At 39.5% G+C, this 17963-nt stretch overlaps 1 protein-coding gene across 5 annotated transcripts in view; it reads right to left on the bottom strand.

The window, feature by feature from the left end:
• Positions 1-315: 315 nt before the first annotated feature.
• IMPG2 (interphotoreceptor matrix proteoglycan 2) overlaps positions 316-17963 on the bottom strand; it is an 85881-nt gene continuing 68233 nt past the window's right edge. For 3 of the 5 annotated variants that reach the window (XM_083174263.1, XM_083174260.1, XM_083174261.1), the window contains 4 exons: positions 10904-11105; positions 6249-6328; positions 4938-5013; positions 317-2721 (listed from right to left, as the gene is read on the bottom strand). In XM_083174263.1, coding sequence (XP_083030389.1) covers positions 4980-5013; positions 6249-6328; positions 10904-11105 — 316 coding nt within the window. In that variant the 3' untranslated portion in view covers positions 317-2721; positions 4938-4979. Of the gene's footprint in view, positions 2722-4937; positions 5014-6248; positions 6329-10640; positions 10788-10903; positions 11106-17963 lie in introns of those variants that run through there. The other 2 variants (XM_083174262.1, XM_083174264.1) reach the window with 2 other exon arrangements.

Raw genomic sequence — 17963 nt, 5'->3', positions numbered from 1 at the left:
TGGTCATCGACCAAATAAATTGCTTCAATAAAATGTAGCATCATAATAATAGTGCTCTCAGGGAAGATGCATTAAGCTTGGTTAAGTGGTGATAAAGTGGCCACTGATAACGCACCAGCCAATCAACTCCCAGCTGCCATTTTTAAACCTAATATGTAACATGACAGTTAGGAGCTGATGTATCACCACTTTATCACTTTGCCAAGTTAATACATCTGGCTGTCACTGTAGCTAAGTATATACTCAGTGTCTGAACACAAATGCATGCACATATAATAAATTGAAACACAGATGGAGACTTTCCTAGTAAGCATATATATTTGAAATTGATATCAAAGTACAAAAAACAGAAACTTTTCAACATGCAATAATTATAATGTTCCTATCACATAGTGAATCGACCATGGTGTATGACAACAGAGACATGTATTATTGGAGTGACCCATCAGACGAGATTCAGAATGTTTATGTTGGACGTGTTTGATATAACATAAGTTACAGAAAAATTATAATGCTATACTATTTGATTCTTTGTTAAATACACTTTATTTGTAATCATATAGGTACATTCAATGTACAATATACCATGTGAACAAACATGTATTATATTGAGCTTTGTATTCATGTTAAGGTATACACTGATTGGGAGTATGGGTAATGAGACCCAACTCAACAATACAACATACAGTACGTGGAACTACATTCAAGTTACAGTATTCATTATCTATGTCTGACAGTGGATTGATGAAGATCGCCCTCTATATTTATGTACATGAGAAAAACAGTTGTTTACCAATACAAAAGGCACACCTTATGCATTAAAGTACACAAATAAGAGAAAAAAAGAGCAAAAAAACAACAGAAAAACAGTAGCACACAGTTTTGTAGTTTAAAATGTATCATTTGGTTGTAAAACACAAATAATTCCAAAGAGCATTATGAACCTTCCAATGCCATAGTTCAGTATTAATTACCAGACTGATCATTTCGGTGAAGAGCTCTTTGAGTTCATTAAGACCAGTTGGGTTCACTAATCATTGATACAAAAAAACTCTGCACTGTCTCAAGAGGTCTATTGGATCCACAGATTAAGTGCACTGAGCCTCATCAGTCTTCATGAAGGACTAAACCTTAATGAGCTAGTCACCTAAATCTTCAGTCTGTTAATGACTGCAATAGAAAAATTCCAAAAACAACAGTGCTAAAAATGGCATTAACTGAATTAGTTTGTGCATTGTGTCGACCACTGAAGGTCGACGTGGCTTAGGTGGACACATGGAATAGGCCAACATGGCTAAGGTCGACAGGGTTGGAAGTTCGACACAAGGGAAGGTTGACAGTCAAAAGATCGACATGAGTTTTTCATGTTTTTTTTTTCCTAAATGTCGACATAGTCTACCTTCCCATTGCCGACCTAATGCTTGTGTCAACCTTCCAACCCTGTCGACCTTATCCATGTTGACCTTTCATGTGTCAAAGCCATTTTAACCCAATGCATGTCAACCTTAAATAGGGTCGACCTAATCACCATATCCCACAAAAATGTATGTAATTATATGTTATCTGGTATTTGGATCACTTTTTGGATTTTTTTTTTACACTATGGTGATATCAATTACGGATGTACTATGGCTGAAGCACCCACAACAGATGTCCACCTTTGCTCTAGATGCAATTCAGTGAACATGCCCATAATGTGCTTGGCTTTCTGTCACCCACCTCTTCCCATCACTGTCAATTCAGAAAGAGTGGCAGATGTAAGGTATACACTGATCTGCATGGACATAGGCATATGTGTTTTTGGTGCATACACAAAGCCTGAAATTGTTAACGTGATGCTAATAGACTGACCCATGATCCCCTCAGTATACTTACTATGAGAACATTCCATCCTATACTCTCAACGTGCATTCACTAAATTAAATCTATATGTGAACATTAACAGCCAATCACTGTACACCCAATTAGCTGCAAGTACACATACTCAGAATGTTTCATAGATGCAGACAGAGCATGCACGCAAAATGGACCAGCATGGTTATCTGCATCATATCGCTGAGACTCAAAGACCGCTGGTTTTACCTTGGAAGCCTAGATAATGTATGTTGGTCCTCCGTTTAGTACCATAAAACATATAATAATAGCCACTTTGCTAACCCTAATTTTTTTTATTAACACTAAAAATTAACTTGTATCATAGTATAATAATCTTATTCACACATTCCTACCAGTTTATAATAGTTACCTGTTGTGGAATCTTAGGGGGTTACCACCTAATGGCTGATGTCATATATTAGAAGGCAGATGACACAGACATGTATTACAAACATTATTAGTCATTTGTGAACTTTGACCCTTGGCTGTGTGCTAAGTATGGCACAAAACAGCCATTCCTATGTACACTTGCATAGATCATACAAAACATATTCAGATAATCTATTGTAATTGCAACACCAACAAAACAATATACTGTAAAAGATAACCACATTTACAAAAATAACTGAAAGTCAAACAGTGTTGTTAAAAACAATATATTAGCAACATTTGTTTTCCTAACGGTAAATACTGTAAAATCATCATTCATCATCATCATCATCATTTGTGAAAGTCTTTATGCACTACATATTTACAATTCTGGCATAAGCTGCTCCAAAGCAAAACATGAGGTAACTCATTTCTAATGGCAAAAGGTCTGTGTTGTTCCAAGACCTTCATCACTTCCTAAATCACAAAAGAATAAAAGGGAAAGTGGTTGGTTAGTTACCTATTTTATCAATAACAGGAATTTGAATAAACTGTATAATACAAATTTTAGACTATGGAAATACCAGAAATCACAATGTTATTGGAAGGGCTCCGTAGTGATTGTAGTCTCATATATGGATATGGTGTAGTCATCCTATAATGTCTATGTAACCACAGTACTCAGTATAAATATGCAAATATTCCTCATGTTGCGGCCAAGTGTTGCTGGAACGGGCAATGCATTCAAATGTTGTCAGCTATTTATCCAATTAGCAATTTCTGTTATAAAAACAATAATAATGTAGTAGATATGGAAAACTAATGCTGGCCATATATTTATACAATTTTGTCCAGTTATCAAGGATCGTGCTGAGAAATCGGGTGAGACCACTGTTGTCCGCAGCACTGACTGTAATACTCTACCTTACTTCAAGGGAAATGTGAACAAATGACACTTGATAGACACCAGTCCCGGGCTATCTTTCTGTCTGGGCCCGGAACTGGAGTCCCAGCAGCCCACCCATCATGACAGCCCTGCTTTTACCGATACCTCCCTGATTATGATGTACAGTATGTTTGAGAAAAGCTCTAATATAGTCTATAAATAGTTTAAGAGTGCAAAAAATAAACCTGTATACTGACAAGTCAATACGCATCCTTCAAATAATTTCTATATAATGATGGAATGCATCAAAAAGTAAAGGGCACAAGAATACCCTACTTTCAGAAGCCAAAATCAATGTGACATGTATCAGGAAAATGGTTTCAAATGATATGGGTTTGTCATCTACAGATCACATGGTTGTAGAGCTAAGAATCTAGGCAATTGGATGTGTGACCAGCAATTTTCCAATTATTGCTGGTGTTTTATATTGTATAATAATATAAACAACTAACAGGTATGTGCATTGGGCCTCAGTGGCTAACTAGGGAATGCTCATTATGTGCCATATGTGCATGGGGCCTCAGTGCCAGAATAGGGAATGCCCATAAAACAGTCCCACATGTGCATTGGGCCTCAGTGCCTGCCTGGGGAATGCCCATAAGATGGTCCCGATTCACATGCATTTTTTAGCCACCTCCCCCAATTACCTGGTACTCACTTTGCAAAAAAAACATTGTGAATGTGCAAATGCTAATCATTAGTGGGGCTTTGGTGAATGCACAGCAGTAAAAAATCCCTCTACATAGGCAAACACAGGGCTCTCCTCTTGGCAAGTGCCTTATGACAACAATAGCACTGGTATATAATCTAATCATTAGAGCTGCCACCACATCATGCAGTTTAAGGGACTGAGCAGAGCTGCTGCACATGCCTAGCGTACCAGCTTCTTCTACCATATTTACTGTATGTGTAGATTTTTACCCTCAAACATTGCACTGGACCAGGAAGTAGCTGCCAGGCGGAAGAGACAGGAACCTTACCATGAAGTGGGAGATTGTAAGCTTAGAAAGTGCAGTACTGGTTCTATTACTGTATATTTGTTTGTGTATTTATTTATTATGATATGTTTGACCTTTTCCTTACCACTTATCGTATTTAAATGTTTGAAACAGCCTATACCAGTGGTTCCCTTTTTTGAATCACGGCACCTTAGAGTATCAAAAAAATTTTTCACGTAACTCCTAGGTACAAAGATTGTTTCCGAGAATTTCATAAAAAAATATTCAATGAAATAAGTTGCTCTTATATGCCATCCTTAGGTCCAGTTATGTGGTGAGGGACAGTATTTACTTCTGTTTATCTGCATATTTTATAATTGAAAGTCACAAGCACTGATTTTGCCTATTACATTGACCATAAATAATTTGAATCTGTTCTGGACCACCAACCAAAGGCTCCCCTGCAAGTACTCTGAGGCACCGCAGGAAGCCAAGGCACACAGTTTGGGAACCACTGGCCTATACTATAGACCATATGTACTGTTAAATATTAATACTGTATTATATAGTGTATCCAGTGTATAAATAGACCAATTTTCAGGGCTGTTTCCACTTCCCAGACTCCCATACTTACTACAATATGCAGCAGAATGGGAGATTTTTGATTACATTTGGAAACGCCCCTCTAAAAATCCTGCGTTTGCCACTGCTCTACTGCAGCAGATATCAACATTGTGTGCACCTCTGCTTTAGGCCTATAGTCATTAAAGTGACACAATAATTGTACTAAAACCATTAGTTTAATTTACCTTTTTCTCACTAAACAGGAGAAAACACATGAATAATTAATTTCACGGGTTTGTTTTTCTGACATTATCCACAGACCTGTTAATAAAATACAAATACATTATTTAATAAGGCTAAATAGAATAAAAATAGGAGTGCATTTCTGCATTAACTTAACTCAAGAATTTAACTATTATTGAGTGTGTTACTTAACCAAAATCAACGTTTTTGTTTTGTAGCATTCTATCATAGACAGACGCAAACATTCAAATAAACATAATAAAAAATGAGCTTAAATTGGTGTACTGTGCAGTTGTGATTTCTTGCTGAGAAGATTAGGCAGCTGCAAAAATAGATGGTTTTGGGACAGGGTGTAAAATATGTAATTAGGCGCATGCAAATAAGTCACAACTGTTGAAAAGGCTTCACAATTATGCTGATTTATGAGACCCAGAAAGTCTTTTTTATTTTAACACTTTGAGTGCCAACATCTCTGTAAAGAGATGTTTAAAATTTTAGCTGAAAATGCCAGAGTCGCTCACATTTGTTATATAAATTCTAATTAAAAAAGTTGTGTAAAAAAAGATTATACTTCCTATATAAGGTAAACATGACAGGTCATTAGATTGAATAAAAATGTTTGCTTGGCAATTTTACTTGCTGTCCATAATGGAAAGCAAGTATTAGCAACATTTTACACACAGCTCAGTACATAATATACAAAATGATTTAAAGGCAGAGGAAAACATGGGCCCCATTCCTGGCAGGTTGCCACTTGCATTTAGGATAATTGGTTAGTAGTCATCATCCTGGTCTAATTACTATTAGTAGACCATTCTGGACGTTTACTGACTCTTAATACTGTCTGCTGAATGCCAAGACTGTAAACAATCATACTGACTTATAACATCTTCGCAGTTCAGTAAAGTATACCATAAGCATTTTTCAGTTGACTATTTCAAAGTTTAAACTCAATGTAAACTGTCTCCATATGACACAGTGTAATGCCTTCTTGTTCCATAGTTACATCAGCCCAAACCATGTAAAGACTGCAATATAAATAGATGCAAGGGAGAAGACAAGAAGACATTTTGGATGACATGCCTGTCAAAAGTAAGAAATGCTAGAGCAGAATTACTGTATCTGTAGTCAATATTGTAACGTTCTTATTGTTTAATGCCAACTGTTCTTATTGCTGAAGTAAGAACATCAACAGTCCTTCTGCTCTGAGAAAACTTTCCAACACATAGTTCAAAATTGTCAGCTTCTAATACTTCCAATTAGACTTATATAGATATTGGCATTAATCTCAAGTAATAAAAAATGTTTCTTACATCTGATGCTGTCTGACAAAGTCAGCAAACTGGCGATCTTTAGCATACAGTTCTATTATTCGTATTCGGTCTTGAATTTCCTAAAAAAAAAAAAAATCAGAAAGGGAAATTATTAGCCAATCATATTGCTGCTGGACTGTTGTGAATATGTAGGGTACATTTATTATTACGAAGGGAAGCAACTCAAATTCCTAAACCCTGCTTCATATTGGAAAAGGCTATGTTCAAAAATATTAACTTTACATAATACCAGTGCTACATTGGCACATACACTGCCTTAAACTCAGCATTCACATGCTCTACTTGTCTGCACATCAACCATCATCTAGGTCAGGGGTTCTCAAACTTTTTTGCTCTGGGACCCCGTCAGACAATAAAAATGATTACAGGACCCCAGCAAGTTACCACATCAGGCCGCCACATGTGTGGTCAGTGAATTGAAGTACCCACTATTGTGACAGGGCAGCAGTGGGTAATGAGGGGATGGAAAAGGGGGAAAGGGGGATGGAAGGGGGAAGCAGAGGGTGTTTACTTAATGAGTTATCCCCCCTCCACAGACACACTAATCTGATGTTCAGCAACATGGAGACGTGACCCCATTCTGAGGTGGTTGGGACCCACTTTGGGGTCAGGACCCACAGTTTGAGAACCGCTGATCTAGGTTATTTGTATGGTGCCACAGATTCTGTATCTTCTGGCATATGTCACATACAACAAAAAGCATTAAAACAGCTATGTGGTACAACTGAGTAGAATAATAAAGGCATGTATTCAATAAATAGAACAAATCGCATGGGAAATTAGCATCATATTATTAGGAACATATGAGGTACGCATAAAGAGCTAACATGACACAAACGATAGAGGAGACAAAGTGAGACAGGTACTTTGGGGTATAGACCAGGTGAAAAAGCATTGTGGAGAGACATGGAAACCATAAGACAAGTAGTGTTACATAGTAGAGCACTAAGGAACTATGCAGGAGTCCTATGATGGGCTGGTAGTAGACAGTTCCAAAGCAGTCAAGACTGAGACAAGGTTGGACTAACTGTGTTGCAGAGCTAGAAGATAAAGGAAGCAGCTTTGATGTAAAGTAGTTGAAACAGTGATACAAATAGTAGGCTGAAAGCTGGGTGTCACCAAATGTGACCAGTTACTAGACCCCAGATAGTGGTGTTGGATATCAGTAGATGTGAAAAGGTCCAAGGTACGGTTGCATCATATGTAGGGAAGATATAAAATATCCACCTCAGATCACTGCTGAAAGCAGCTACAGGCAATAGGTCATGTACATGATGCCGCACATAGATTTTTGAGCTCTGTTCTTATGCCTATCCTGACTGGTATAGTGGCTGATTCAATAGGTAAGATGACACTGCAGGATTATACCAGTCATAAACTCAAGAAGGTTCAAGGCTGCAAATGGCAACAGGATAATAAAGTTGATGGAGTCATCCAACTGGTAGTGTGCTCAGCATGCAGGTGTGTCAAAGATCAATGTACTGAGTTCTTGTGGTTGTTAAAGGGCCATGCCTCAGGTAAGGAAAACAGCACCCAGAAGAATTGCTGAGCAAATAAGCCGAGCAGTACGGAGGAGTTGCCAAAAAGGTACTGTGAGACACCCATGGCGAGTGTATGGAAGTGGTCTCACAAGATGCAGCTGTAAACTGCTGAGCAAGTAATGACAAGACCCAAATCACAGACTATGTGTAGGAGAAAGCAGAAGAATGGCTGCTGGGTGGCTAATCATTTTGTGGTGAACTGGAGATCAGGATAGAATGGGTGGGTTTATACAGCATTTTGGTCATGTGAAATGCTACAGAAACACCACTCAAACAAATACAAAATCATGGTGCAGTATATTGGCTTTGATCATAATTATGCAATCTTCAGTCTATAAAATAGCTGGCTCTTTATCTACAAGACCTAGCAAATGGTTCTTGCAAAGTCAGATGAGATTAGTCCCCATTCAGTCACTAGGACTTAAGTTACAACATCCGAGAATACAGGTCCTTTGAATACAAATGCCAGGGCAGATAGGTACAAAGTTGAGTTGACATCTGATTAGACACCTGGACCCTCTGGAGACTGTGCGGAGCTGACAAGTTAACATTCTTGCTGATGAGCCTTAGAAGACCGTTAATACATTTGGCTGCTTTTTACTGTCCATTACAGATATAGCGTAACACAATGTTGCAGTATAAGTTTAGATAAAATGTGTAATTGTAATAATATTAATGCCAGATAAAAGTTTAGTCAAATTTCCTTCCCTCCCGCAGTGTACAGATCCTCATCCTCTGTATGCATGAATAAGTAAAGTTAAATGTGTAAACCTGCGATATTTATAAAAGATTCATTGTAACAACCCAAAGGCTGGAAACTCGTAGATTCTCTACCAAGAAGGAATGATAAGTATTTGAAAGCTTTTACGCAATGTACTTTCATTCACTCTGTTTAATAATATACTGTAGTTTCTAGAAGTAAATATGTAAATGTATGTTATACTGTATCAGAAATTAAGGTCCCAAACTATTTACCTATGATTCAAAAAGAAATATATATTTTATATCATCTTTAAAACGGTTGATCTATTGGTCAGAAGAAACTTAAAAGAACTATATCATTAAAAAAAGTAAGGATGTTACATTAACAATAAAGAAGACAAATAATTACCCTGTCTTTATCATTAAGCAAGCAAGCAAGTAGAGGAGAAGACAAATTGGAATTCTAAATTCTATTTAGAGGAGGTCAATCATCTCCAAATTTGAAATTCTTATTTTGGATCTAACTAATACTTTCCAAACTAATCTTAAAAAAATTGCTAGATGATTATTTTAACTCATTAATCTGTTTTTGTTTTTTTTAAATATACCAATTTTTTTTTTAAAGTATTGTCTTAGAACAAATTATTTGTATTTTCATCTTAAAAATAATAACAAATTAACATAATCAAAGTGACCTGCTCTGCCATTGTCATGTGTATACTCCACCCACAACGTCTCCCACTGCAGCGATGGGACAGATGACCAGGAGATGATGATCACTCCGCTTGCAAAAGGGTGTATGCAAAGCAAGGAGCAGAGGGCAAGGTTGTAGAGGAGTAGGCTGAGGTGACCCAGCATATGCCGAAGGATTTTGGCAAGTACTTACTGGTTCAGACGCTGCTGTCTCTTTGGATTTAGCTTTACTGACTCTTCCTGTCTCCATTGTCTGCTTGAAGCTTCTGTGCTGTGTCCTCCCTACAGGGGAAGAGGCATGCCCCTCCGTGTTGCAAATACTTTCAGTCATGTGATTACTGCTATCACTGGGGGTGAGCTAATCTAATCAGGCAGCCTATTTAAACTCCACTCTGGCTATAAGAAGATGCCAAAGTTGTAGGCCTACATCCAGTATTCCTAATCTATTTACTTTTGCTCTTAGAGTATTACCCTTCTAGAACCGGACTCTTCAACTATGAGTATCAACCCTTGCCATTTTTTGAGACTTTTACATTTTGATCCTAGCTGCTGACCAGACCTTCTAACTGATTATCTATTTGGATTAGACATTACCACTCAATTATCGGAGCCGGTTTACTGCCTTCTCTGTACGATAAACCCCAGAACCAGTGTGCAGCTAAATCCATACCTGCTTGTGGGGCAAAAATCACTAATTATACTTCGCACCCCAGTTAATCGTTGTGCCATTGTTAGCTTATAGTGCAAATCCAGTAAATTTACAGATTCATGACAAAAAAGGGTATATAACCTATAAATTGTTTTTAGATATATGGCACTGTTATAGGAAATAGGTTTGCAAGAAGCTATGCTAATCTATGGGGTCAATCCAAACACCCATGATTTAATTGTGGTGCAATTAAGTGTGGCTTTATGCCATACTTACAGTACTGCTGGACATGTGGATTTGTTCACAGCCCAATAGGCCTTAGTACATAAATCCGTGAGTCCAGGGTGAGATTGTGCCATGAGGAGGAAATGTGCTGTGCCCGTTACCGGTGTTTACATACCGCTGCAATGGAAACTCATCCACAGGATACTGGATTGAGCCTTATATGTGGGTTTTTGGAACAGCACAACATGTAAACCAACAATCTATTTAGCATGAGCTTACCCCTCTGACATTACTATATACATAATGGGACTTTTATCTGTGGAAGTAATTTGTACAATTTAGTAACTGCTTGAAATATCTAAACATAAGGATTTAACATATATATAACTATGAATAAGGGGTAATTATATTTCTTGGCTTGTAACTTATGGAGGGCACAGAATTAAAACTATAAAACGCTTTTAAAAAGTTATTAAATCAAGCAAAATGATTAGTTGAGTAGCTGCATTAATTCACTTTGTATCTGATATCTAAGATGCAGATATATGAATCTGAGCCACCATTATATTCCCTACAAATCTGATTTTAACATAAGAGGTTGCTTAAACATGTGATTTATGAAATGAGCACTATTTATATCTATGTTCAGTAATTAACTTTGAAAAGGAAAGTGATACGAGGTGTCTTCAGGATGGTACAAAACCTTTACTATAAATTAGATTAAAAAAAAACAAAAATACAAAGAGTGAATTCAATATAAATATATATAGTACATTAGAACACCTTTATCATTCACGTAGAAAGCAAATATACTGCCCGCTTACCTCTTTAGTGAGCTCACTGTTTTCATAAATGTGTCTGATCTCTTCACTGCTAAAGTCTGTAGAAGTCTCTGGACTCGTGGAACTGGTTGATGGGAGCTGTGGGTATCTCTTATAATAATGACTGTAGCCTGTGGTATCACTCTCATACATTGGATTGTACTTCACAGCATTCTCAATTGATGAAATGCTATCAGTTTGCCTCCTGCAGGATACAAAACAAATATAGTCAATGTCCAAGCCACAGCTGATGATGCTCTGCAACTTTGTAACTTGTTTATAACATGGTATGACTTAACTTAAATCTACATACAACTGATGATTTGCACACGGTATGGAAGCTACTGTATATGTAGTATTACCTAGTAACTTTATGTAAACACAGGTAGCTTTTCTCATAGAAAAAGCTCACTAGGTATGCTACAGCGCTATTGGCTTCCTAGCGGCCTAGCGACTCCAGATTGGCCGATTGGCAGCCAATATCGCTATTCAGGGGTGGAGCTGTGGAAAGTAAACAAAGCTTTCCGCGTCTCTACTAAGTATGTGCAAGGATCGTGACCTGTCAATTTTTCATTTTGCTAAGCCCATGGCATGCCTACATGGAAAGAAGAGGATGTGATCTATGCCGAGGACCCTGTGAATATGGTTTCCTTCCACAGGTACCCCATATGGAATTTCTCCAGGATCAGCAGACAGAGGATATGATATCTAACTACATGTCAGGGTAGGTAAGTATCAGTATGCATCAGGGGCAAACGCAGGATTTTCAGAAGGGGGTTTCAAGAGGGGCGGAGCAAAGCATGGAGATGGACACTTAGGTGACCCAGTATATGCCGAGTCAGTTAAAGTATTATAGATAGACCAAATGTATATAAGAAAAAAAATATATATATATACATACAGGGGCGTCAACAGCAGTGTAGACCCCTGGGCATAGCAATGTATTGGGGCCCCTACCCCTCCTCCAGCAGTAGGGGTGGGGGAAGCTTTAATGTCCCGCGGGTGGTAGGGGGTATTATATCAATCGCTCAGAATGTAGGGCCTGGATCAGTAATTTCCACTAATTACCCCTTTACTGCACAGGTGGTGGGAGATGGGGTGGGAGAAGGGGGCATTGGGCTGAATGAAGGGGCCCTGATACATGGCTTCCAGGGTGGTAGAGGATGTTTAATACGCAGAGGAGGGGTGTATAGTGGAGTGGGCTTATTATTCATCATTTTCTGGTGGGAGTACAGCTTGCTTGACTGCAGATATCTCCAGTTCCCGGAAATAGATTTCTTCGATTTTAATGGAATTAAAAACTAGATAATCCCACCTACCAAATGGTATTATGGATTAGGGGATCAGAGTTCAGTAGGCAAAGCAATCTGCCAACGAGTATATAAAACTACATACCGGGTGTGTGTAGCTGGCATAGTAACCAGCTGCTTGAAGGCTGATATCTCTGGTTCTGGGAAAAGTAGAGACAAGCTACTAGTGTCCATTAAAGGGAGAAAGTCCCAGCTTTTGGAAAAAACCCTCAGAAAAACTTAAAGTCAGACAGAACCTGAAATATCTGACTGGGAATTGCAATTAACAGGCTTGGATGGGGACCACTGCTTTAAAGTCAGATATCTCCGGTTCCCAAGGGCCGATTTTTTTAATTATTGTACCCATGGAAAGAGGGGACCCTCAGCTTTCAGACTAGTGTGCATGGGCTGTGGATGTAACAAAGTTATAATTTACTGTTGTAAGTGTTTTTTTATTTACCAATTTGTACTGTTGTGGGACTACAAGTCCCAGCAGGCCCTTTAATGCCCCGCATGCTGGGACTTGTGGTTCTCCAAGACCCTGCATGCGGTGCAGGCTTGCAGGGACCCATAGTTCCACAGCAATACAAAATAGTGCAATCTATATTTTACACAAACATCAGCCTGGTACCCAATGCCCAGGGGCACCGGGGACAACCCCAGGCTTCAGTCTGGGCAGGTTGATTCTGGAGGGGGGGGTCCCTTCATTAGAGATGTCCCTACTTCCCCAAGGTCCCTGCCCAGGCTGACCATTCAGGGGGTCACTGCCTTGATCGGGGGAAAAAGTCTCACCCTGGCTGTGGCATTACCCTGCTGGCTGGTTGGGCCTGGTGCTGGTTCTCAAAATACAGGGGCCCCCGGCTCATTTTGTCCTCAGTATTTTGGGTACCAGGACCTGCCCTTGAGCCTGGTGCTTGTTTTGAAAAATACAGGGGACCCCTATTTCATTTGTTCCCTCATTTTTAAAACCAGGACCGTCTCTTTGAGCCTGGGGCTGGTTATGCCCACGCCGTTCTTTTTTATTATTTATTTACTGTTCTATTTTTTTTTTTACACTGAAGCCTGCATGGTTCTGACTGATCCGTGCAGGCTTCTGCCAAATATGCCCGGAAACTTAAATATAGTTTCCAGGCATATTTTACTGGCAATTAGCGGTCGTATCCCGCTAATTAGGCAAACTCTTAGTCAATTAGAATTCACCAGTCAAATAAATGGTGATTCCTAGTCGTATGCTATCGATGGCATATACATTCATATTTGTAAATACCACTATGAATACGAATACGAATTGACGTATTTTCGACATAGTAAATGCCAAAAATACGAATACACCTAAAATAGGCGTATTTACTTACACGAATACGCCTATTTTAGGAGTATTTCCCTTATATGCTTAAGCAAGTTTTACTGCTGTCCTTCAAAAAAATGACTGTGCCCCAGTTCAACAAACATTTACTGCATTAAACTTAGCTTTGTTTGGCTCTTACTGTGTTTGTGCTAAACTTTACTTATCACATTTTAAAGCGCTTATCTCACAATGTGTTCCAACTACCATTAAAGATTTTGTACGTTATTATTTTTCCCAACATAAAAGACAAATTTCTTAACTTCAGACTATTTAGCAGCTTTTAAACAAAAAAAAGAAAATAAATGATTCTAGATATTGATGGTTATTGATTGCATGGTTAGACATAAATATTATGTTTTGAGTTTCAGTGATAAAGAAATTGGGGTACTTGTGTAATATCTGGGCACCCGATTTTTTTCATTGTATTGCATCGCATTGCATCGCATCGCATCACATGCAATATAGTGGCATACAATTCATGCGATGCGATTTTTCATTGTAAAGACCCGATTTTTTATTGTATAGTCACCCATGGGTGATTTCATACCCCCACTATCCAACTACGCATGGAGTTGATTTTATATAGTGTGGCGAGCGCAGCGAGCCACCAAGCCACCGAGCCCGAAGCGTGGCGAGCGCAGCGAGCCCCACGAGGGGGCGCAGAATACATGTAAAGTAATCTGCGTCCCCTCGCGGGGCTCACTGCGCTTGCCACACTATATAAAATCAACTCCATGCATAGTTGTGGGGGGGGGTATGAAATCACCCGTGGGTGACCATACAATTAAAAATCGGGTCTTTACAATGAAAAATCGCATCGCATGCCTTAAGTAGTGGCATGCGATGAAAAAATCGGACGCCCAGATAATACACAAGTACCGAAACTGGAATGCTAATACTGATTTTGAGAGATATTCTTAACCTTCTAAAACATTTACCATCAGTACACATTAGAAATTAAAAAATATGACTTCTAAAAACTACAATGTGCTTTATTATTTTATAGACCTATTTCAAGTCAGAAGTGACCTAGGCACTTACCTAAGGCTATGTTGCTCAAGAAGGAGTGCCTTGGGCTACCACCCATCCGGAATTACTCTAGAAAATCTTGATGAGGGTAGAGCTGTGTACCACTGGGGACACACCTGTGGCCAGTTTAGAAATTTGGCATCTTTGGAAGAGTTGCTGCGGCTTTTCAATATGGCTCTGGCCATGAGCCAAATGAATCTCAATGACTTGCAGCCACTCGCTACAAATTTTCTATGCAGGTGCAAGGGCTATGAAGTCAGTATGACAATAGAGTAAGAGCATAAAAAAGGGAATCTGGTGGTAAGAAAACTAAAGGCACTGGAATACTGAATACAGAATAGGCAGCAGAAGAGGCCAGGTGAAGTCAGAAAACTCCAGGATGCCTAAGCCCTAAAGACAATATCTTATACAGTTCCATTTCTGTTGAGAGAAAATCCGATGAAGACAAGCCAGTACACAAGAGGAACTGACACTTGTGAAGTTAAGGCACACCACCAACATGGCATGGTAGGCAGAAGAGTAAGGTCACAATGGGACACCACCTTCTCATTACCACACTAGACCACCATGGTGTCAGGCAGCAGACCCTCAGGAATTTTAAAGGGGGGATTGAACAAGCTAACATTTTGCCTAGGCACTAAACTGATCATGGCTAGCACTGTTCAGCATTTCTTAACTCCAGTTTTCTAAGACCCTAAACAGTGAATATTTTTCAGATCTCCTAGTTGTGTTTTTCTGCACACCCAGACATCAGCGGCCTCTCCTGAGCCATAGCTTGCCAGACGGGGACCCGCCACACAGGGACCAGCAGCACTACTGAGACAGACTTTTCAACCCAGATGGGTTGCAGCCTTCTCCAAGCACCGAGCCGCAGCCTCAATTTAACGGGTGCCCGGCGGCAGAGCTCCAGGAACGTAGCGCGGCTGAACCAGCATGCTGCAGCCCCCAGGAAGCCGGATCCAGTGCCCTGAGGTGAGCGCCTCCCTGGTACAGCCCCCTTCCCCTCCATTTGAGACCCCAGAGCCTCCTTCAAAGAGCTCTGTATATCTGCCTCTTTCCCTGTAGTGGCGGCCATCTTGATTTCCATCTAGACTGCCCTACATATGGATTGGGCTCTCCCTCACCGCTCCTACCCCAAATCCATGCATCTAAAACAGAAACCAGCTGCAGCCTGCCTGTCTGTTTGTCCAGAGCCCAGTTTCCCCCTCTCAAGCTCACTCCTTTTCCTCAGATGATCAGCACTGCACTGATAGAACTCTGACCAATAAGCACCTGCAGATTTTTCCCTTCAGCGGCCACAGGAGGTGTAAATATCTAGTCCATATGCCTTAATCCTGATGTTACGTGACTTCCCCATCACTCCTGTGCTCAGCTATTATGACAACCTGAAGTAACTTCTCTCAAGGATTTTTATCTTCCCTGATTATTGAATATATTACAAAGTGACTGCATTGGAGTGCTTTCTCCTTCAATTCCAGCTTTCTCCACAATTCTGTCTAAACGTCAGAAAGACCAGGCTGGGGTTTCCCCAGTGCACTTTTTCAAAACTACCCCTCTGGTTCAGACATCGTAAATAACTATGCAGACAACGAGAGGATGTTAAATCGCGACTGGCTGAATTAGATGGTAAACTTAAATCAGCACCCACTGATAGAGATCTATATACAGAACTGTTTTTTCCGAATTAGCGCTGTCTTTATTTCTTTCTGCTTTTGGTATATTTTAAGGGGTGGAGTATTCCCTTTCTACAGACAGCAGCAGATTCGGAATTTCTTAAAGAATAGATTTGTGCTCTGTCACTTTTTTACTTTGGTTAATTCTATATACAAAGAGCTTCTTAAGAAAAGGGAAGGATGGAACACTTTGACTATGAAAAAAGTTCATTAAAACCAGATTAAACTGAAACAAATGTTCTAAACACAAGGTGAGCAGGTAGACTTCTTGTCAGGAAATTAAGAGGAATGTTGGAAAAAGAATGCGTTAAAGCTTTTCTGATCCGTTAAAAATTGATAATGCATTTGCCGATTATTACTCCTCCTTATATAATCTTGACCCCTTGACCCCTCAGCCTTCAGCCACAGGCATAGATTTCATCACTAGACCCGAGGGCTATCCAAACTCTGGAGTGCCTCTGGTCACTGAAGAAAGTCCGAAAGGTAATCGACAATATGCCAACCGATAAAGCCCCTGGTCCAGATGGATTTGATAAATCATTTAATAACACATTGGCCCCAGTCCCGGTTCACGTCTTCAATGAAGTTTTGTCAAGCGGATCCTTTCCACCTGAAATGTTGGAGGCTAGAATAGTGGCATTTTCCAAACCTGGCAAAAACACCACTGTACTGTCCAACTACCGTCCAATACCCCTTTTAAATTCAGATGTAAAAATCTATGCTAAACTAATAGCAAATAGACTAAATCCATTACTCCCATCACTTATCCACCCGGACCAAGTAGGCTTCGTTAAGAGTAGACAAGCCCCTGATAATACCAAGAGGATTATTAATGTTTAGATGCCTTCTCAGTGTCACCGGAACCATTTTTATTGCTTTCATTGGATGCTGAGAAGGCATTTGAAAGATTACACTGGGCTGCAGGCTGTCCTCCATAAATTTGAAATCAGAGTTAAAGTTGATTCTAAATTTCAGCTTCCATCTCAGCTCTCTATTCCAACCCAGCATCTAGAGTTTTTGTAAACGGCATGCTTTCAACCACTTTCAGGATTACAAATGGTACTCGCCAGGGTTGTCTCCTCTGACGTTTGTTCTAGCGATAGAACAAACTATCGATGTCTCTGGCCTTAATTTATTTGGACAGTCATACAAGGTTTGCCTTTTTGCAGACAACGTCCTTCTGTCTAGAATTAATCCTCCCTCGTCCCTTAAAGGGTTACATGCGATAATACGAGAATACTCTACCGTTTCATTCTATAAGCTGACCAGCTCGAAAACAGAGGCTCTCCCTTTAAACTTCCCTACAGAGTTACTAGATGAGCTGAAAGCGAAATACGAATACCCATGGCAGTCTAAAAGCCTAAATTACTTAAGTATTCAAATTTGCATCAAAGTGTCAGACCTCGTCTCATGCAACTATCTCTCATTATTAAACAAACTCTCTCACGTGACTAATGATTGGATGCTACTTGGATTTCTTACCATTAGAGCAGTAAAATTCTGGAACTCATTGCCGGTGGGTATGATTACCGCAAATACTGGTAATTAATTTAAATCAAAATTGGATGCATTTTTGGCCACTAAGGGAATCCTATAGATATGACTTAGTCAAGTCAGTAGTTTCAAGTAAGACAGGATGGACTAACTTTTTTTTTTCAGCCTTAATTACTATGTTACTATGTTACTTGACATTTTTTGACTAGTTCGGATATATGCCCCAAAAA

Source organism: Crinia signifera, chromosome 2, assembly GCF_055691185.1.
Source record: "Crinia signifera chromosome 2, ASM5569118v1, whole genome shotgun sequence".
Classification (NCBI taxonomy): domain Eukaryota; kingdom Metazoa; phylum Chordata; class Amphibia; order Anura; family Myobatrachidae; genus Crinia; species Crinia signifera.
Note: the sequence above shows the minus strand (reverse complement) of the source record. Positions and strands in the feature narration are given on the sequence as shown.